This window comes from Lolium perenne, chromosome 4 (assembly GCF_019359855.2).
Source record: "Lolium perenne isolate Kyuss_39 chromosome 4, Kyuss_2.0, whole genome shotgun sequence".
Classification (NCBI taxonomy): domain Eukaryota; kingdom Viridiplantae; phylum Streptophyta; class Magnoliopsida; order Poales; family Poaceae; genus Lolium; species Lolium perenne.
The window spans coordinates 314907936-314931444 of record NC_067247.2 but is presented as its reverse complement, the minus strand read 5'-3'; the positions used below and the strand labels follow the sequence as shown (position 1 = coordinate 314931444).

At 42.2% G+C, this 23509-nt stretch overlaps 1 protein-coding gene across 1 annotated transcript; it reads right to left on the bottom strand.

Moving 5' to 3' along the window:
* Window positions 1-1135: 1135 nt before the first annotated feature.
* LOC127296185 (imidazole glycerol phosphate synthase hisHF, chloroplastic) lies at window positions 1136-9421 on the bottom strand. Its single transcript, XM_051326218.2, has 17 exons — window positions 9222-9421; window positions 8845-9126; window positions 8598-8767; window positions 8402-8516; window positions 8150-8205; window positions 8031-8069; window positions 7828-7926; window positions 7564-7626; window positions 7432-7494; window positions 7265-7347; window positions 6701-6809; window positions 6579-6632; window positions 3365-3452; window positions 3255-3292; window positions 2696-2801; window positions 1684-1850; window positions 1136-1372 (listed from the first exon to the last, which is right to left on the bottom strand). The coding sequence occupies exons 1-17, from the start codon at window positions 9367-9369 to the stop codon at window positions 1310-1312; spliced, it is 1743 nt and encodes a 580-aa protein (XP_051182178.1). The 5' UTR covers window positions 9370-9421; the 3' UTR covers window positions 1136-1309.
* Window positions 9422-23509: the final 14088 nt, after the last annotated feature.

The following is a 23509-nucleotide window of genomic DNA, read 5'->3' as shown; positions in this document are numbered from 1 at the left end:
CTTGGTGATCTGCATCGGTAATGGTTGGTACGTTGCTGATGGAGGTGGAGCATTGTGTTGCCTGCATTACAACATAGTTTGACCCTGATTACAGCATAGTCTTGCCTCATTACAGTATCTGAAGAAATTGGATTATATTTTCGTAGTATGTTTATTTATTTTGCCAAAAGGAACCGCATGTACGTCAGAGATTGTAGATTGATAAACAGTTATCCCTCTATCATTGTGCATTTTCTTCAGAAACTTTACACTTGTTAGATCTGAACTCTGCACTTTCTCGTCAAGAAGGGCTTTTTGAAGTCTTGGAACATAGTACTCTGGACCATTGCGCTTAGTGGTGGTATGGAAAAGTATATACCCTATAAAACCTTTGAACTTGTGGATCCTCGCTCAAGAAGACTGCCACTGTAGCTTCGTTTTGCCCAGCGTGTATTTCTACCATAGACGGGAACTTCCTTCTGGCTGGCTTAAGAGAGACGCCTGATTAGTACTTTCTTCCTCCTTTCATATCTTTCTTTTCTTCTGTTTTTCTGCTTGTTGCCGCAAGTTCTGTAACAAACTTCTTTCCTTCTTGGGTGTCCTTTCATTCAAAGGAATTACATTTGTTTTTGGAGAATTTGGATCCTTGTGACTTTTTCCAATGATGATTCTTGGATACACGTGATCGAAATCCATAGGGTTTCTCATCGAGGATTCATTTGTGCTACACTCACAGCTCTTGTTAGAATTCATTTTTTTCCCCTGTGGTATCAAACACTTCTTGATCCAAATTTATGTAGTTTTCTAATCCTATATGGACTTAAAAGTATGTATCACTCCAATTATGTGTTTTGGGAATCCTAAGAATCGGATTCCAGCTCAAAACATTTCAACCAATAGCCAACAGACTTTTCTACCAATAGAACACCATATCTAATCTGATGTGGCATGTAAGTACGGAAGTAAACCACGAGCAACTGTGCGCACTGTTTCTGGTACCAGCAGTGCGCCAGTTTATCAGTGTGGCATAAACCGCTCTACTGATTGTTCGGTTCTTGGCATGCCCACTTCTCCTCAGAAGTTCTGGCGACATCCGCATGCAGGGCAACCGCCGAGAGGGAAGGGTTAAGTTGGAATGAACAGGAAAAGGCAAGACTGGAGTTCTCAAGTATCATCTTATTGATTTATTCCGAAATAACATTTCAAGTCCGCATTCTATGCACTGCCACTGTGCCATACATGCTCCCGATATACAACTGTTACAACATCTGACAAAAAGTTCCAACAAATGAGAGATTTTCCGCGTTATGTTACACTAGTCCATCTTAGATTACTGCATCCTGACCTCCACACCAGCATCTTCCAGGTGCTCTTTCACTGCTAGGATAGGAACCTGTATCAAAGCAAGAGTTTGAGGTGTCAAATTCAAACCCAATAACAGGTGCTGATTTTACACCATCGAGAATGTGTTCACTAAGCTGATTGAAAGAACAATTAGGACCCAAAGAAAAGTACAGTTGTTGGAAGAAATCAGCCATTTTAGAATACAGGATGGGCAAGGATTTTTAACATACTGTGGATATGAATGAATACAACCTCATGGCCTTTGTGGAACGCGCAACATATTAACAACATTGGGATAATGGATGGTGATGTATACGCTATTAGGAGAAGATGGCAAGATTTGTTTAAAAGAAACAATACCTCTTTCCGATGGAAAATGCCAGCAGCAAGAGCAGCCGAAGCATTTGTTTTCTCAAAGACTTCAGAAAAATGTTCCACGGAACCAGCACCACTGCTTGCGATGACAGGAATTGTCACAGCATCCGATACCATTTTGATCAAATCAATGTCAAATCCACATCCCTGACCTGCAAGATAAAATGACATAATACAAAATGGCTTTTTACAACACTAAAGCAGAAGCAACAAATTCAGATGCAATATAAGAAATTATATGCTGCTCCGTACAAGTTATACACTATATCTACAAAGTCCAATGGCCAAAACAGTAGTTGTACATAACTTATATAAACAATGTTGATGTACTGATGACGATAGGTTGACTTGTACACTTCAGATGATATATACAAGAAATACAGTAAAATCAACATTAAGTACCCAATCACACATGAAACCATAAATAAACTCCAAAATAGAACATCTAGATTGGCAAAAGAAAACCATATAGCAAATTTCATGCAACTACACATACTTTGACTAAACTACAGTACCACAAAACTAAACTTCCAAAAATGCTTTCACAGCACCGCACGTCCTTCACTTCTCGCACATAACTATCCCAGAAGTACAATTTAATGAGTTCTCGTTCCATTCGACAGACTCTGACCAACCAGACCAACCAATAACCAAAGCATGGACCAGGCGTGTTATCAGCCTTTAGCCTCCATAATCCTCCGTTGACTATAAAAGGGGTATGCCATAACTCTATTTTGTGTAGGTACACCCTGTTTATTAAGAATGCTACACTTATGTGTTTTTAATTATAAAAATGTAGCTCTATGAATGTTTGGTAAAAGCAATAGCCAGCTTCATGATAAGTACTGACAAATTAATTACAAGATTCTTGATACCGCTTCAGAGGCTTGAGCAAGAGATTAAGAAGTTCCAACCAATTATTATGCAGGGCATAACAAGATGAATCATATTGTATCCAAGCTTTGTTGTACTGGCATAAAAACAATATTCAGCTTACCATCACAATCAATGCAGTTCAGCAGTATTTCTCCCGCGCCCAATTCTTCCACAGCTTGTGCTAGCTCATATGCTCCTATAGGCCGGCTATCACGCCCACCACTTACCTGGAACAAAAATAGATAGATGATTATACTGGTAGATAAGAAGAAAACAAAGACAGTAAAGGTATATCATGCAAAAAACAGAGACACCAAAATTTTACTAAGAAAGATCTAGTATCTTAATTGCTACTACCTCCATTCCTAAATATAAGATGTTTTGGTAGGCTAAAATAGCCTATCAAGCCTATCAAAACATCTTATATTCTGGAACAGAGTTAGTACTAGATATGAGACATGAACACGTCGCACACATACTGCCTGTACCTGAGAAGATTGTACTACGAAATACATGAAACTATGAAAGGGATCACCATTTTTGAACAGGCTAGTCTAAATCTTTTTCATAAGCATTGAGATGGGTACTAAATAAATGTTTGTATGATGATACCTAAATGCATGAATGGCATATGATGAGAATGATAAATCAAAACAGTGAAAGCAGTTAAAGGGACTCACCGTGCACTGGTACCATGCATATTCTTCACCTAATGGACCTGAAGAAGTACAGGAAATGTGAGAACATTTAAAAGGCGAATGTTGATTTCAAGGAATATATGCAAGCATACCTTTACTGGACACTTTCACAGTTTTAAATTTCACCTCATCTGGACTTTTGACATATACTCTTCGGGGATCAATACTTACAACTACAGCCTGAGATGATAAAAAGCTTCGTTACCACGAGTGATTAGCAGGTTATCTGGCTATTCTACAAATTATTGAGAAAAAAAACAGGTCCTTCATCTGAAATAGAGATAAACACACTTCACGAATTTCAAATCAGAGTTCATTAATTGAAAACAATTCAATTCAGAATTCTACAAAGTGAAAATTGATGGAGCTAAGGGTCCCAGTTGTTGACCACAGGGAAGGAACGAATGTGCTTAGTGGAAACAAATTAGGCTCAGGCACATAATAATTTTATGATGTTACATGGAAAAATTAATAATGGGGACTACTTATGAAAATAATTCCAAGCGTAATTTCCTATGCAATGAAAATGTTGAAGACGGTCGATCATCGATGCATAATTTTGTCGGTTAAGGAAAGATAGCTGGAGTTTAGGAAGAGAGAATCCCATCTAGTGACGTTCAGTAGTGGTCTACACTCTAGCCAGATTGATTTTGTCCTCTCTAGAAGAGAAGACAGACGCGTCTGCATTGATTGTAAGGTGATACCTGGAGAGAGTGTTGTCCCTCAACATAAGCTGGTGGTAGGATCCGTGTCCAGCGGGGTAAGCGCGCCAAAGTCGCTAGAACAAAGTGGTGGAAGCTCAAGGGTGAGGCATACCAGGCTTTCAGGGAGAGGGTTATTAAGGAGGGCCCTTGGGAGGAAGGAGGCGATGCAAACATGATGTGGACGAGTATGGCGACCTGCTTGCGGAAGGTCGCTGTAGAGGAGTTTGGGGTGACTAAGGGAAGTAGAAGGGAAGCTAAGGATACCTGGTGGTGGAACGATGAGGTCCAGAAGGTTATTAGGGAGAAAAATGACTGTTTCAGATGCCTATATCTGGACAGGAGTGCAGCTAACATGGAGAAGTACAAGGTGGCGAAGAAGGCTGCAAAGCGGGCGGTGAGTGAAGCAAGGGGTCGGGCGTATGAGGACCTCTACCAACGTTTAAACACGAAGGAAGGCGAAAGGTACTTATATAAGATGGCCAAGTTTAGGGAGAGGAAGACGAGGGATGTCAACGAAGTCAAATGCATCAAGGACGGAGATGATCAGCTTCTTGTGAAGGATGAGGCGATCAAGCGTAGATGGCGGGAGTACTTTGACAACCTTTACAATGGAGAGGCTGAGAGCTCTACCATTGAGCTAGACGACTCCTTTGATGATACCAGCATGTGCTTTGTGCGACGTATCCAGGAGTCTGAGGTTAAGGAGGCGTTAAGGAGGATGAAAGGCGGCAAGGCGATGGGTTCTGATGGTATCCCCATCGAGGCGTGGAGAGGCCTTGGAGACGTAGCGATAGTATGGCTAACTAAGCTTTTCAACCTCATTTTTCGGTCAAACAAGATGCCCGAAGAATGGAGGCGGAGTATTTTAGTACCAATCTTCAAGAACAAGGGGGATGTTCAAAGTTGTACTAATTACCGTGGAATCAAGCTGATGAGCCATACTATGAAGCTATGGGAGAGAGTCATTGAGCACCGCTTAAGAAGGTTGACAAGCATGCCCAAAAACCAATTTGGTTTCATGCCTGGGAGGTCTACCATGGAAGCCATCTTCTTGGTACGACAGCTGATGGAGAGATACAGGGAGCAAAAGAAGGACCTTCATATGGTGTTCATTGATTTGGAGAAGGCCTATGATAAGATACCTCGGAATGTCATGTGGTGGGCCTTGGAGAAACACAAAGTCCCAATAAAGTACATTACCCTCATCAAGGATATGTATGATAAATTGATAATGTTGTGACAAGTGTTCGAACAAGCGATGGCGACACTGATGACTTTCCAATTAGAATAGGGCTACACCAAGGGTCAGCTTTGAGCCCTTATCTTTTTGATTTGGTGATGGATGAGGTCACAAGGGATATACAAGGAGACATCCCATGGTGTATGCTCTTTGCGGATGATGTGGTGCTAGTCGATGATAGCCGAACGGGGGTTAATAGAAAGTTAGAGTTGTGGAGGCGAACTCTCGAATCGAAAGGTTTTAGGCTTAGTAGAACTAAAACTGAATACATGAGGTGCAGTTTCAGTTCTACTAGGCACGAGGAGGGAGAGGTTAGCCTTGATGGGCAGGTGGTACCGGAGAGAGACCGTTTTCGATATTTGGGGTCCATGTTGCAGAAGGATGGCGATATCGATGAAGATGTGGGCCACCGAATCAAGGCTGGTTGGATGAAGTGGCGCCAAGCTTCTGGCGTACTCTGTGACAAGAGAGTGCCACAAAAGCTAAAAGACAGGTTTTATAGGACAGCTATCCGACTTGCGATGTTGTATGGCGCTGAGTGTTGGCCAACGAAGAGACGACATATCCAACAGTTAAGTGTAGCAGAGATGCGCATGTTGAGATGGATATGTGGCCACACAAGAAAGGATCGGGTACGGAACGACGATATACGGGAGAGAGTTGGGGTAGCACCGATTGAAGAGAAGCTGGTCCAACATCGTCTCAGATGGTTCGAACATATCCAACGGAGGCCTCCGGAAGCGCCAGTGCATAGCGGACGGATAAAGCGTGATGAGAATGTTAAGAGGAGTCGTGGTAGACCAAACTTGACATGGGAGGAGTCCGTTAAGAGAGACCTGAAGATTTGGAATATCGACAAAGATTTAGCCATGGATAGGGGTGCGTGGAAGTTAGCTATCCACGTTCCGGAACCATGACTTGGCTTCGAGATCTTATGGGTTTCAACTCTAGCCTACCCCAACTTGTTTGGGACTGAAAGGCTTGGTTGTTGTTGTTGTTGTTGTTGTTGGTAAGCGTAAACAAATTAGGGTCAAGCACATCATAATTTTATGATGTTACGCGAAAAAATTAATAGTGGGGACTAATTATAAAATTATTCCAAACGTACTTTCCTTTGCAATGAAAATGTTGAAGAGGATCGATCATCAATGCATAATTTCGTCGGTTAGGGAAAGATAGCTAGCGTTTGGTCTTTAAAAAAAGATCGCTGGAGTTCGATTCAGGTTTCTTGGAATATGGTTGGCGGAATGAGAACTTGTTTATGAATTTATTCAATTGTTCACAATATTAATTTCCATGATACTGAAATGCTAGTATAAACACAAACACAAAAGGGAGTTTTAGAGATAAATAAAAATAAACCTGATTTCCATATACTCTAGAAATCTGCTCCAAGCTGCTTTTCCCTGTCTTTACCTGATAACAGGAAGGAATTATGTTATGGAGATTTAGCTGCAAATTGTGGGGGAAATAAGAATACATACACCAGTCTGTAAATAGGCTTCAGCAGCAAAAACAGCATCACTTCCAATTGAAATCTTGTCAGCGCCAGACCTAAAATATTCTGATGCCACTTCCAAGCTTGAATAGTATCTGAGAAGAGATAAATTGACATCATTATTCTTCATAGCTGATTTATTGGTATTGACTAGCATCACTATCACCCCAGAAAATGTTGGGGTGCGGTTGGACAGGAGGAATATAAAAATATGATACACTGAGAGTAGTAAGTAGGCCATAGTACCAACAAATAAGATAGTAGACGGATTAACACCAACCAGAGATTGGAACATAAAGGAATAAAATTGGGGAACTCTGGGTACTGCTATAAAAATTACATCAAGTCAACTGGAATATATATTGTTAATCCGGCAGGGATCAACATTTGCCCAAAAATGTAATGACTCCCCACACGATGATATCTACTATGTGGGCTGGGCCATACATGCTGACCTTCATGTGATGGCCTCCATCACAGTTCAATCGTATGAAAAAGAGATGTATGTATAGCAGTAGCACCGTTGGCTAAGAATTGGAGAGGAGCTAACCTTCCACTTGCATCTGTGAAGTCTCTTATACCCCCACCAACTGTAAGTGGCACAAAAACTTTTTCAGATGCACAACGTAGTACCTACCAATTGTACAAACATGTCACTTTACCAGATAAAAGCAAGTAAATTAAAAAAATCAATTGTTACAAAAACAAAAAACAAACCTCTAGCATTGGCAAATCACCCAATGGAAAGGCACGGAAGCCAGTTATATTCAAGAAGCTGACCTAAAGGGAATTCGTATTAATGGTGTCAGATAACATTAAATTAAAAGATAACAGTATGTAGAGAAGTACCTCATCAGCCCCATCTATGTAGTATTGACTTGCTAATTCCACTGGCTTGCCAAGGTTTCTCACCTATAAGCATCATGTACAAAGATATTCAAGTATATAATGATTATGTTTTCGTAAAACTATAAAATATGTTTCAAACCATTTCAACTACCTATCCCTAAATAGATAATAAGAACTAGCCCTAAGCTGCCAACTTAGAGTCAGCCTTAAGCTGCCAACTTAGAAAGTTTTGGTACTCTTAGGATCAACGATAAAGTTTTGTACCTCTTTGCTACTACTATGATCTCTTACATCATACTGGTCACCTTTTGTCACCACAAGATCTCCATTATCATTTGACCGAACATCAAGACATGCTATCACCTGCAAATTTCAAGGCAACAAGTATGATCACAAAGTAAACCTGTGTTCGAGATGGCAATGGAAACTATCATGGATACTGAAACACTTGGGAATAAAAAGCTTACTCTTTTTGCAAGTTTTGATGCTTTTTTATGAGATGGGACCTGCATTGCAGATATAAGCGTGAATATATGTTAAAAAATGAAAATGAACTGCAAAAAGTAAAGCCACACATGATGATTACCTTTGCCCCTGAAGAATTGGGACTGAGAAACTTCTCAAAAATGGAAAGTCCAGTAGCTGCACGGAACAAAAGAATATAGTAAATGTACGCTGGAAATCCTAGAATATATACATTACTCTGCAGTAGGGACTTTAAAAGAATCAGGCAAAAGTCAAGCTATCAGAACACTATAACTTACAATATTATATCTACATTATAACAATAATTATGAATATTTGTCATGTATATTCACTATTAAACTACATATTTTACCTCCACTCTTCTCTGGGTGAAACTGAACTGCCTGAATGTTGCCCATCGAGATAGATGATATGAAGCTCTGGCCATAGTTGCATGTGGACGAAATCCAGTCTCTGTTCGCATCCGACTAAGCACATAGAAAGAAAGACACAAGTCAAATTTCCGAGTCCACAACAAGAGGAAACATCTAAATGGAGTTGCTCCTTACAGGTGGAGCGTAATAGGAGTGAACAAAGTACACATGGTGGCCATCAACTCCTTGCAGCAGCTGTGTATCCTTGTTAATCTGGAGGGCGTTCCATCCAATGTGAGGCACAATGAGACCCTCGGAAGAGTCGAATCGCCTGACAACTCCAGGTATCACACCAAGGCCGCTCACTGCAGTAGCGAATGCACTATCAGCTCATGCTCAGTAACATGTTCTCAAGCAAGTAGGATGCTATTATCTGCCTTACCCGGGCCATTTTCCTCGCTGGAGTCGAATAGCAACTGAAGGCCGAGGCAGATGCCAAGGAAGGGGCGGTCCCTGCGGATGTAATCGCGAAGCGCGTCGGCCATGCCTGTGCGGGTGAGGACATCCATGGCGGAGCCGAAGGCTCCGACCCCGGGGAATACGAGGCGGTCGGCGGAGAGGATGTCCTCGGGGCTCCGCACGTCGCGGATGTTGAAGCCGAGGTGGCGGATGGCGTTGCGCACGCTGCGGACGTTGCCCGCTCCATAGTCAAGCAGCGTCACCGCTGCGGCCATCGACAGAAGGAAACGCAGCGGTGAAGCCATGGACGGGACAAATTCTGGAGAGGAAGGGGGTGGGGATAGTCAGAGTGGTCCTTACTGTTGGCGTCGCTGGACGCGCGCACGGAGAGGGAAGCAGGGTTGCGCCGCTGATTCCTCTTCGCCGGACGACCGGCAGAGCAGGGGACGGCGTGGTTGGCGGCGCCGGTGGCCATTGCTCCCTGCGGCGGCGGCGGCGGCGGCAGCATTTGTCTCTTTTGGTTGTTGGCTCTCCCTACTCCCTAGAGCCACACGGGCAAATGGAAAATTCAATCAACTTAGGCCCAAATGAGCCCACTTGCGCTCGGCCTCGATTAACAGATTAACGGGCCCCTGTTAGTATTACATTATTACATTATTTATAAAAGAGATATTTTAATATCGAGCAAATAGCAAATTACACCAGGCATCTGCAATTCTGCACCAGCAAGATGCTCAAAGATATAAATGATACACACACCAAAAAAAAAATCCCCACCATGGTGATTAATTACTCGCACCCTCAACACCCTAACCACCACCAAAGGCAACACGAAACTACAGAAGAGATTCTTCAAAAAGCAACCCCTTCAAGGAAAAAAATAATGCACACACATTGTCATCGCCCGACCAAAGGTCTTAAGTTTTTAACCTGGAGGATGTCCGAGTTCCCAAAATAATGTCTTCAACAAGGTCATTGCCTCGTCCAGCCAATAAAGGGCAAACATTGGATTTTCACCCTGAAAATCTTGACTACGGTACTCGACAAGCACTACCAAAACTGAAGTCCCCCATGCTGCCACCCCTAATTTCCGAGGCCGCTGCTGCAAATCACCAATCACGAGGCTCGTGGGCACCACGTGCGTGGTTTGGACAGGAAAAGTCTCGAAGCCAAGCCCGCCTCCATATTACCTTCTGGTCTTCGAATCATAGTCGTCTTTACATTTCCCGCCTCTGTCAACACCATGAAAATCACAACTTCGACATGTCCGGTGATGTCAGCTGAAAGCGGAGCCTCTCAACATGCTCCCTTGAAGCCCCACGGGGTGATGTTTGTGGACGCGCACGACCGGATCCCCTTCAATCCAGGGTTCGGGGCACTACAAATCAGTGAAGACCGTCGGTGGAGAAATCAAGTACTTGTTTGTAGCCTGATTGGAGGCAACTGGCAGCAAAACGACGACTTGGATGGAAAAATGACCCCTAGGGCCACCACCCCTACCTCCTTTATTTTGGAAGGGGACGACACGAGAGAGGTACATCTCCACCAACCATCCACCAATCATGAAGGGTGACAGGGTCGATGTCCCAAGACATGGAGTCCGAGGAGCTACACCGACGCAGACCAACCAAAGCCCCAAACCTCGCCCGAGGGTCGACGCTGCCCAAACCCCGCACCATAGCATGAGGGCACCGTCCCGGCTTCAGCGCTCCGATGACTGGACGTAGACGCCCGAGCCCCCGCCTCAGGTCGTTGCTGCCTTCCTCCCCCAAGCCGCATATGGCAGATTGGGAGCCGCTGATACGTCCAATTTGCATCACTATTTTATATCATAATTTGCTGTCATTCATTGATATATTTCATATTAGGACACAATACTTATGTTATTTCATCTATTTTGCATCTTTCATCATTATTGGAGGATCAAGCACCGGAGCCAGGATTCTGCTGGAAAAAGCACCGTCAGAACGCAATATTTCGGAAGATCAACTGTGGAAGGAAATTATACCAAAAATCCTATTTTTCCAGATGACGAAGGAAGCCAGAAGGAGGAGCTGAGAAGGCCCAAGGTGGGGCCAGACCACAGGCCGGCGCGGCCCATGGCCTGGCCGCGACACCATGTGGTGTGGGGGCCCCACAGCCCCTTTCGCCTCCTTTTCTTCGCGAAACCCTTCGTCCCGAAGACCTAAGCCACAGAGGGTACCTCACGAAGAGTTACAGCCGCCTCTGCGGGGCGGAGAACACCAGAGAGAAAAGAGCTCTCCGGCGGGCAGGAATCCGCCGGGGAAATTCCCTCCCGGAGGGGGAAATCGACGCCATCGTCACCGTCATCGAGCTGGACATCATCTCCATCACCATCATCATCATCTCCACCATCATCACCGCCGTCTCCACCGCTGGACACCGTCACCGCCGTAGCAATTTGGGTTTGATCTTGATTGTTTGATAGGGGAAACTCTCCCGGTATCGATTCCTACTTGTTGTTGATGCTATTGAGTGAAACCATTGAACCAAGTTTATGTTCAGATTGTTATTCATCATCATATCATCTCTGATCATGTTCCATATGATGTCTTGTGAGTAGTTCGTTTAGTTCTTGAGAACATGGGTGAAGTCTAAATGTTAGTAGTGAACTATGGTTGAGTAATATTCAATGGTATGATATTTAAGTTGTGGTGTTATTCTTCTAGTGGTGTCATGTGAACGTCGACTACATGACACTTCACCATTTATGGGCCTAGGGGAATGCATCTTGTACTCGTTTGCCAATTGCGGGGTTGCCGGAGTGACAGAAACCTAAACCCCCGTTGGTATATCGATGCAGGAGGGATAGCAGGATCTCAGAGTTTAAGGCTGTGGTTAGATTTATTCTTAATTACTTTCTTGTAGTTGCGGATGCTTGCAAGGGGTATAATCACAAGTATGTATTAGTCCTAGGAAGGGCGGTACATTAGCATAGGTTCACCCACACAACACTTATCATAACAATGAAGATTATTTAGCCTTATGTAGCGAAAGCACTAGACTAAAATCCCGTGTGTCCTCGAGAACGTTTGGTCATTATAAGTAAACAAACCGGCTTGTCCTTTGTGCTAAAAAGGATTGGGCCACTCGCTGCAATTGTTACTCTCGCACTTTACTTACTCGTACTTTATTCAACTGTTACATCAAAACCCCCGAATACTTGTCTCGTGAGCATTTCCAGTGAATCCCTCATCGAAACCGCTTGTCAACACCTTCTGCTCCTCGTTGGGATCGACATTCTTACTTATCGAAAATACTACGATACACCCCCTATACTTGTGGGTCATCAAGACTATTTTCTGGCGCCGTTGCCGGGGAGTGAAGCGCTATTGGTAAGTGGAATTGGTAAGGAAAACCTTTCGTTTGTGCTGATTTTATTTCTCGCTGCTATAAGTTATTATGGAGAGATCTTCTCTTCAATTTCTATTTGGGAAATCTACTACTACCGCAACGGTAGTGGATGAGGCGCCAGTGAGGAAGTGATACCATATAAAATACCTATGAAAATTATTGAACGTGTTATGGATAACCGCTATGAAGGGGATGGAACTGTCCACCCTGGGGATCATTTATTGTTCTTACATGAATTATGCGGTTTATTCAAGTGTGCAGGTATTGCTATGGATGAAGTGAGGAAGAAACTATTCTCTTTATCGCTATCTGGTAAGGCGGCGCATTGGTATAAATTACTGGATAATGGGGATTCTCTTGAATGGAATGATATTGTGCCCCGGTTTTATTCTAAGTTCTATCCTCCAAGTGGAATTCATAAGGATCGGAATCGCATATATAATTTTTGGCCTCATGATGGAGAGAGTATTGCCCAAGCTTGGGGGAGATTGAAGTCTTTAATGCTCAAATGCCCCATTCATGAGCTTCCTGGTAATGTTATTATTGATAATTTCTATGCAAGACTTTCTTTTCAAGACAAGACCTTGCTGGATACTTCTTGTTCTGGATCATTTACACGCAACAAAGAAGAGTTTAAAAGGGACCTTCTTGATCGGATCCAAGAAAATACTGAAGGTTGGGAGAACGACAAGGATAGAGAATCAGGTATAATTTATGATTATAAATGCATTGAAGCTTTTATGGATACTGATAAATTTCGTAATATGAGTGCTACATATGGTCTTGATTCTCAAGTTGCTGCAAATCTTTATAAAGCTTTTGCCTCTCATTATGAATTGCCAAAGAAGAATTTTGATAAGTATCATGAACCGTATAAAGATAAAATTGATTCATCTATTAATAAATGCGTTGTAGTTAAAACTGCTGATCATGTTATTCCTGAACCTTATATTGAAAAAACTCCTTTCCCTGCTAAAATGAAGGAGTACTCTGTTATAAATAGTGCGGTTCATAAAAGTGAAAAGAAACCTGTAGAACCTGAAGAACAAATAAAAGTTGAACCTGTTGTTGCAATAGTTAAAGATCTTGTGACTGAAAATGTGGAGGATGGTCATATTATTTTCTGTGAAGATGCTTCTAATATTGTTTCACATCCTAATAAACCCAAACAAGTTAGTGTTCCTATGCTATCTGTTAGAATTGGTGATCATTGCTATTATGGATTATGTGATATTGGTGCAAGTGTTAGTGCTATTCCTTATGAGCTTTACACGGAGATTATGCACGAAATTGATTCTTGTGAACTTGAAGATATTGATGTGGTTATTCAGCTGGCTAATAGAGAAACTATTTCTCCAATTGGTATTGTTCGAGATGTGGAAGTTTTATGCGGTAAGATTAAATATCCTGCTGACTTTTTGGTACTTGGTTTTGCTGCTAGTGATTATTGTCCTATCATTTTTGGTAGACCTTTTCTAAATACTTGTGGAGCTATTATAGACTGCAAGAAAGAGAAAATTTTGACTAAATTTTCTGGTGAATCTTATGAGTTTAACTTCTCTAAATTTACCAAAACTCCTTATAAAGCTGATTTGCCTAATAATGATTTTAAAATGGAACAGTGTGCATCTATTGTTCTTGTTCCTAATAATCCTTTGCAGCAACATTTGGAGGATAGCGAGAGTGAAGTTTTTAGGAAAGAAAGAGATGAGCTTGAGGAAATTTTTCTTCGCCAACCTATTCTTAAGCATGATTTACCGGTGGAAGATCTGGGTACAACACCGCCACCAAAGGAAGATCCTGTCTTTGATTTAAAGCCTTTGCCTGATAATCTTAAATATGCTCATATTGATGATAAGAAAATATATCATGTTATTATTAGCTCTAAGCTTACAGAGTTTGAAGAAGAAAGGTTATTGGAAATATTGAAGAAACACCGAGGAGCTATTGGCTACACTCTTGATGATTTGAAGGGGATTTCTCCCTCTATTTGCCAACATGCCATTAATATGGAAGATGATGCGAAGCCTGTTGTTGAACATCAGCGTCGTCTAATTCCGAAGATGAAGGAAGTGGTAAGGAATGAGGTATTAAGACTTCTTGAAGCTGGTATTATATATCCTATTGCTGATAGTAGATGGGTTAGTCCTGTGCATTGCGTTCCCAAGAAAGGAGGAATGACTGTTGTGCCTAATGATAATGATGAGCTCATCCCTCAAAGAGTAGTCGTAGGGTATAGAATGTGCGTTGATTTTCGAAAAGTTAATAAAGTTACTAAGAAAGATCATTACCCTTTACCATTTATTGATCAAATGCTAGAAAGATTGTCTAAAGATACTCATTTTTGCTTTCTTGATGGTTATTCTGGGTTTTCACAAATTGCTGTTAAAAATAAAGATCAAGAGAAAACCACTTTTACTTGTCCCTATGGAACTTATGCTTATAGACGCATGCCTTTTGGTTTATGTAATGCTCCTGCTACTTTTCAAAGATGCATGTCTGCTATTTTTCATGGTTTTTTCGAGAGTATTGTAGAGGTATTCATGGATGATTTTTCCGTCTATGGGAATTCTTTTGATAGTTGCTTGCGAAACCTTGATAAAGTTTTGCAGAGATGTGAAGAAACTAACCTTGTTCTTAATTGGGAGAAATGCCACTTTATGGTTAACGAAGGAATTGTACTGGGACATAAAATTTCTGAGAGAGGTATTGAAGTTGATAGAGCTAAAGTTGAAGCAATTGAGAAGATGCCCTATCCGAGGGATGTTAAAGGTATTCGTAGTGTTCTTGGTCATGCTGGGTTTTATAGGAGATTTATTAAAGATTTCTCCAAGATTTCAAAGCCTCTTACTAATCTTCTTCAAAAAGATGTACCTTTTGTTGTTGATGATGATTGTAAGGAAGCTTTTGAAACTCTAAAGAAAGCCTTAACAATTGCTCCTGTAGTTGAACCTCCTGATTGGAATTTACCTTTTGAAATTATGTGTGATGCTAGTGATTTTGCTGTAGGCGCTGTTCTTGGACAGCGAGTATGTAAAAAACTGAATGTTATTCATTATGCTAGTAAAACTCTTGATGCTGCTCAAAGAAATTATGCTACAACTGAAAAAGAATTATTAGCTGTAGTCTTTGCTTGTGATAAATTTAGATCTTATATTGTTGATTCAAAAGTTACGATTCATACTGATCATGCTGCAATTAGATACCTTATGACAAAGAAAGATGCTAAGCCGAGGCTTATTAGATGGGTACTTCTTTTGCAAGAATTTGATTTACATATTGTAGATAGGAAAGGTGCTGATAATCCTATTGCTGATAATTTATCTAGATTGGAAAATATTGCTTATGATCCTGTTCCTGTTAATGATAGTTTTCCAAATGAACAATTGGCTGCAATAAAGGTGAGCTCGCGAGACAGTCCTTGGTATGCTGATTATGCTAACTTTATTGTTTCCAAGTACTTGCCTCCAACCTTTTCAGCTCAGCAAAGGAGGAAATTCTTTTATGATTTGAGGCATTATTTCTGGGATGACCCACACTTATATAAAGAAGGAGTGGATGGTATTATGCGAAGATGTGTTCCCGAATATGAACAACAAGAGATATTGAGTAAATGTCATGGTAGTGCTTATGGAGGACATCACGCCGGAGAAAGAACCGCGCAAAAGGTTCTACAATCAGGTTTTTATTGGCCAACTCTCTTCAAAGATGCAAGGAAGTTTATTTTATCTTGGGATGAATGCCAAAGGGTTGGTAATATCTCCAGACGTAATGAAATGCCTATGAATTATACTCTTGTTATTGAACCATTTGATTGTTGGGGATTTGACTTCATGGGACCTTTTCCATCTTGAGAAGGTAACACTCATATACTTGTTGCTGTTGATTATGTTACTAAATGGGTGGAAGCCATACCTACAAAAAGTGCTGATGGTGAGACCTCTTTAAGAATGCTTTTAGACATTATTTTTCCTAGATTTGGAGTGCCTAGATATATTATGACTGATGGAGGTTCTCATTTTATTCATGGAGGTTTTAGAAAAACTCTTGCTAGGTATGGTATTAATCATAGAATTGCTTCCGCTTATCATCCTCAAACTAGTGGTCAAGTAGAATTATCAAATAGAGAGATTAAATCTATTTTGGGAAAGACCGTTAATAAAACTAGAAAGAATTGGGCTAGTAAATTGAAGGATGCACTATGGGCTTATAGAACTGCTTATAAAAATCCCATGGGAATGTCACCTTATAAAATGGTTTATGGGAAAGCATGTCATTTACCTTTAGAACTAGAGCACAAAGCTTATTGGGCTGTTAGAGAACTAAATAGAGATCCTAAACTAGCTGGTGATAAGAGGTTGTTGCAATTAAGTTCTCTAGATGAATGGAGAAGTGAAGCTTATGAAAATGCTAAACTCTTTAAAGAAAAAGTTAAAAAATGGCATGATAGAAGGATTATCAAAAGAGAATTTAATATTGGGGATAAAGTCCTATTGTATCGGTCTCGTCTCAGATTCTTTGCAGGGAAATTACTCTCGAAATGGGAAGGACCGTATGTTGTCGAGGAGGTGTATCGTTCAGGAGCAATTAAAATTAGCTCTCTCCAAGGCAATGCTACGCAAGTGGTGAATGGACAAAGACTCAAGCATTATATCTCGGGTGATTCTTATAATGTTGATGTTGATATTATTCAAGTGGAAACACCGGAAGCTTTCATCAAAGGGCAAATTGACAATCTGTAACTCGACTTTGAATAGGTAACGATCGGTAATGAAAAGTACGCAATTTACTTTCCGAACAATAGTTTTGCTGTTTTTGGAAAATATGAAAAATTACGAGTTCGAAACCGAGTGGAAAGGACGCACGAGGGCGTGCCACCATAGGCCGGCGCGGCCTGGCCTGGGCCCGCGCCGACCTATGGTCTGGCCGCCTCATCGCCCCTTTCTGACTCTGGTTCGATCTGGTACTTTCCGTTTATCGTGAAAATTTTTGCTATATAATCCCCCGGACCCCTGGAGGTCCGTATATCGTTTTCTCGACGTGGTTTGTTTCGAGCTGTTTCTGCCAGGATCTGTTTTCGGTCTAGAAGCACCATGGCCTCCAACAACAAGGGCAAGGGGCTTTCGGAGGAAGAAGTGAAGAGGGTGCCATCAAGTCAAGAGCAGCAAGCCGTTGGGAGCAAGCAAATCTTGGTGGGATCTGTTGACACTCGACGTTCTTTTTCTCATAACTTGCAGGGACCTTTACCACCCGCTCTTACCCTCGACTCCTTCCCTGTGTTGGAAGAAGCTCTACGAACTACCGATGAGTTTTGTGATCAATATTGGGCTCTAAGAAGAGAAGTGGAGATACTCCAGGAGGAGAATTGCCGTCTCCGAAGAATGCTGGAATACCACTCGATTCACATCACAAGGTCATCATCGCCAACTTCAGATAACAATGAATCTCTTCAAGTCTTAGTGCAGAATTGCCAAGCTGAGAAACTGAAGCTGAAGGAGATCTGTAAGAAGCGTGGGAGGAGTTCATCACCATCATCGCCAAAGGAGTAATTCATCATCGGTATTGGCATCCCCTTGGTTTGTTCCAAGCTTGGGGGAGTGCCGCGGTATCATATCATCACTACCTTTTACTTTTTACTGTCAAGTAGTGTCATATCATGAGTAGGGAAGTTATCATATAAGATGGGTTGCAGTTTGGAAGTATCTCTCCTTTAGTTGGTTGTCTATGTATCCCTTGGTGTGAGTTATCGTTATGGAATATTAATGAGAAGTCTTATCATTTACATATTGCACATCTTATTTTAGTTTGCAATCTCTATTATATGATTTACCTTGAGGTTAGTATTGGTATCACTTTGGGAGCATTGAATAAATCTATTTGGTTTTGGCAAACTTAGCATTGGTCAATAGCAACAACACTTTGAGGTTTAAGTAGAAAAGAGAAATACATGTAGTTGTTTCATTGTCTTTCTTTCTTGTTAGCTCATAGCTTATTATTCTGAAGTTAAAATTGTTTGTGCTTACAAGGAAGATGCATGATTGTTTCTATCACATGTATATTTGTTTGTTTCCCTCAACTCTTATGCTTGCTAATTAACCTTGCTAGCCAAAAACCTGTACTGAGAGGGAATACTTCTCGTGCATCCAAACCTTAGCCCAAACCTATGTCATTTGTGTCCACCATACCTACCTACTACATGGTATTTTCTGCCATTCCAAGTAAATACTTCATGTGCTACCTTTAAGCAATTCAAAACTTAGTATCTCTTATTTGTGTCAATGTTTTATAGCTCATGAGGAAGTATGTGGTGTTTTATCTTTCAGTCTTGTTGGGCAACTTTCACCAATGGACTAGCGGCTTCATCCGCTTATCCAATAATTTTGCAAAAAGAGCTGGCAATGGGATTCCCAGTCCCAAACTAATTAAACTAAATAGACACTCCTCCATGGTATGTGATTGATGGACGGCACCCGAAGGATTCAGTTAGCCATGGCTTGTGTAAGCAAAGGTTGGGGGAGTGTCATCATCATAATAAAACCAAAATAAAAAGGCACTCCTTCATGGTATGAGATTGTTGGCAGGCACCCGAGGATTCGGTTAGCCATGGTTTGTGAAAGAAAGGTTGGAAGGAGTGCCGCATAAAATGAAAATAATATGGGAGCCGCTCTTTGAAGGTTGTCTGGCAAGGGGGTTAGGGTACCCGCTACCAGTCGTTGACAACAACAAACACCTCTCAAAATGTTACTTTTATTCTCTTTATATGATTTCAAAACTGAAAAAGCTCTAGCACATGATTTAATCCCTGCTTCCCTCTGCGAAGGGCCTGTCTTTTACTTTATGTTGAGTCAGTAAACCTATTTCCCTCCATCTCAAGCAAGCATTTGAGTAGTTGTGATCAAACTATTATATTGTGATTTGCTTCATCATGTCTTTTATTCTTCCTTGTTTAGTTCAAGTTTTATCTGAATGAATATAGTTTTGCAAGTTATCAATGATCATGAGGAGACCATTATGGTTGAGTATGCAAGTTGTGCCTTATAAACTTTAACATGAGAGCGCTGCTCAATGAGATAAATATAACCTGTTAATTGTTCTTTGACCAAGAACGAAGTTTGCCATCACCAACTATGATTTCTTATGCACCTTTATTTGTGATTACCTTATACTTGTTTCAAGTTGAGTTATATGAGGAAGCTGTTTACTATAATGTCTTGTGTGAATGAATATGATGCTTCTTGTCCGTATTTTATTTATCGACTCTTCACTCCATAAACATGTGGTCCTGTTTACTGAGTTCAGTTTCGCTTGGGGACAAGCGAAGTCTAAGCTTGGGGGGAGTTGATACGTCCAATTTGCATCACTATTTTATATCATAATTTGCTGTTATTCATTGATATATTTCATATTGGGACACAATACTTATGTTGTTTCATCTATTTTGCATGTTTCATCATTATTGGAGGATCAAGCACCGGAGCCAGGATTCTGCTGGAAAAAGCACCGTCAGAACGCAATATTTCGGAAGATCAACTGTGGAAGAAAATTATACCAAAAATCCTATTTTTCCAGATGACGAAGGAAGCCAGAAGGAGGAGCTGAGAAGGCCCAAGGTGGGGCCAGACCACAGGCCGGCGCGGCCCATGGCCTGGCCGCGCCACCATGTGGTGTGGGGGCCCCATAGCCCCTTTCGCCTCCTTTTCTTCGCGAAACCCTTCGTCCCGAAGACCTAAGCCACAGAGGGTACCTCACGAAGAGTTACAGCCGCCTCTGCGGGGCGGAGAACACCAGAGAGAAAAGAGCTCTCTGGCGGGCAGGAATCCGCCGGGGAAATTCCCTCCCGGAGGGGGAAATCGACGCCATCGTCACCGTCATCGAGCTGGACATCATCTCCATCACCATCATCATCATCTCCACCATCATCACCGCCGTCTCCACCGCTGGACACCGTCACCGCCGTAGCAATTTGGGTTTGATCTTGATTGTTTGATAGGGGAAACTCTCCCGGTATCGATTCCTACTTGTTGTTGATGCTATTGAGTGAAACCATTGAACCAAGTTTATGTTCAGATTGTTATTCATCATCATATCACCTCTGATCATGTTCCATATGATGTCTTGTGAGTAGTTCGTTTAGTTCTTGAGGACATGGGTGAAGTCTAAATGTTAGTAGTGAACTATGGTTGAGTAATATTCAATGGTATGATATTTTAAGTTGTGGTGTTATTCTTCTAGTGGTGTCATGTGAACGTCGACTACATGACACTTCACCATTTATGGGCCTAGGGGAATGCATCTTGTACTCGTTTGCCAATTGCGGGATTGCCGGAGTGACAGAAACCTAAACCCCCGTTGGTATATCGATGCAGGAGGGATAGCAGGATCTCAGAGTTTAAGGCTGTGGTTAGATTTATTCTTAATTACTTTCTTGTAGTTGCGGATGCTTGCAAGGGGTATAATCACAAGTATGTATTAGTCCTAGGAAGGGCGGTACATTAGCATAGGTTCACCCACACAACACTTATCATAACAATGAAGATTATTTAGCCGTATGTAGCGAAAGCACTAGACTAAAATCCCGTGTGTCCTCGAGAACGTTTGGTCATTATAAGTAAACAAACCGGCTTGTCCTTTGTGCTAAAAAGGATTGGGCCACTCGCTGCAATTGTTACTCTCGCACTTTACTTACTCGTACTTTATTCAACTGTTACATCAAAACCCCCTGAATACTTGTATGTGATCATTTACAGTGAATCCTTCATCGAAACTGCTTGTCAACACCTTCTGCTCCTCGTTGGGATCGACATTCTTACTTATCGAAAATACTACGATACACCCCCTATACTTGTGGGTCATCAGCCGCCACCATGGTAAGGTCCACGTGGCAGCGGCGGCGCGATGGTTCTTCGGTTCTGGCGACGCTAGGGTTAGCCCCCCTCCCGGTGCCGCACTGGGGTGCGGCACGGGAGAGGGTATGTGTGCATCACCTCTTCAACGGAGATGATGGTGTTACATACGAAAAAAATATAGCCATCACTACTCTCAAACAAAAGCAATTTGGAATTCATATAAATTGTGGTAAAAAAATAGACTAGGAATTCTCAAGAGAAAATCAGCTAGAGCTACCTTGGATACTCCAATTACCGGGGCTACGCCTTGATGGGATATCCGAACCTGCCCAATCAGATCTTTATGAAAGCCTACTAGGAGATCAGGGCATGTGCAATGTTGAGCGTTTAAACGCTCAATCGAAGGATAAAAGGGAAATTAATCATAGCATCCGGGAGAGGAGTCCATGGCTCCAATGGAGGGCCTCCAGTTTGAGGCGCTTGTTGTTCCAATGAAATTTGGTATGATTTTTGTGCGGCAAGCCAAATTATAACTAATCGCATGAGCCTATTGATCAGGATCGATCGAAACAATTTTTGATTTGCTAGGACCAAATTCATGGCGCCTCTAGAGGAACGCCGCCCACGCCCTAGAGGAGGCTAACCAATAGCTCCTCCAACGTGGCATGGCCGTCTTCCGTGAACAGCTGCCTACGGAGGAGGCTGGGCAGCTCAACCCTGATGCCCCTCGTGGATAGAATTGAAAGAAGAGTCCTTCTTAATGATGTCCTATATTGGAAGAGTTGTTGGAGATATGCCCAAGAGGCAATAATAAAATGGTTATTATAATATATCTTTGTGTTTATGATAATGTTTACATACCATGCTATAATTGTATTAACCGAAACATTGATACATGTGTGTTATGTGAACAACAAAGAGTCCCTAGTAAGCCTCTTGTATAACTAGCTTGTTGATTAATAGATGATCATAGTTTCATGATCATGAACATTGGATGTTTTTAATAACAAGGTTATGTCATTATGTGAATGATGTAATGGACACACCCAATTAAGCGTAGCATAAGATCACGTCATTAAGTTATTTGCTATAAGCTTTCGATACATAGTTACCTAGTCCTTTCGACCATGAGATCATGTAAATCACTTATACCGGAAAGGTACTTTGATTACATCAAACGCCACTGCGTAAATGGGTGGTTATAAAGGTGGGATTAAGTATCCGGAAAGTATGAGTTGAGGCATATGGATCAACAGTGGGATTTGTCCATCCCGATGACGGATAGATATACTCTGGGCCCTCTCGGTGGAATGTCGTCTAAATAGCTTGCAAGCATATGAATGGTTCATAAGAGACCACATACCACAGTACGAGTAAAGAGTACTTGTCATGAGACGAGGTTGAACGAGGTATAGAGATACCAATAATCAAACCTCGGACAAGTAAAATATCGCGTGACAAAGGGAATCGGTATCATATGTAAATGGTTCAGTCGATCACTAAAGTCATCATTGAATATGTGGGAGCCATTATGGATCTCTAGATCCCGCTATTGGTTATTGGTCGGAGAGAAGTCTCAACCATGTCTACATAGTTCGCGAACCGTAGGGTGACACACTTAAGGTTTGATGTCGTTTAAGTAGATATGGAAATATGGAATGGAGTTCGAAGTTTTGTTCGGAGTCTCGGATGGGATCCAGGACATCACGAGGAGGTCCGGAATGGTCTGGAGAATAAGATTCATATATAGGAAGTCATTTTCTAGTTTTGAAAATGATCCGGTATTTTTCCTGGAAGGTTCTAGAAGGTTCTAGAAGAGTCCGGAAGAAATCAGCATGGAAGGTGGAGTCCCAGAGGGACTCCACCCACCTTGGCCGGCCAGCCTAAGGGAGGAGGAGTCCCAAGTGGACTCCTCCCCATGGTGGCCGGCCACCCCACCAAGGAAAGGGGGGAGTCCCATTCCCCCTAGGTTTGGTCATATGGAAGGTTTATGTTGGGGTCTTATTCGGAGACTTTTGACCTAATCCTTGGGGCTTCCACCTATATAAAGAGAGGAGGGGAGGGGCTGGGGGCTGGCCGGCCACTCTTGGCTCCACCTTGGCCGCACCCCTATGAGGGCCGGCGCCCAAGCCCCCTCTCCCCAAAACCCTAGCTACCTCTCCTCCACCACATCTCCCGCATATGCTTAGCGAAGCTCCGCCGGAGATCTCCATCGACACCGCCACCACGCCGTCGTGCTGTCGGGATTCCAAGGAGGATCTACTACTTCCGCTGCCCGCTGGAACGGGGAGAAGGACGTCATCATCAACACCGAACGTGTGACCGAGTACGGAGGTGCTGCCCGATTGTGGCACCGTCAAGATCTTATACGCGCTTTTGAAAGCGGCAAGTGATCGTCTACCGCAGCAACGAGAGCCTCCTCTTGTA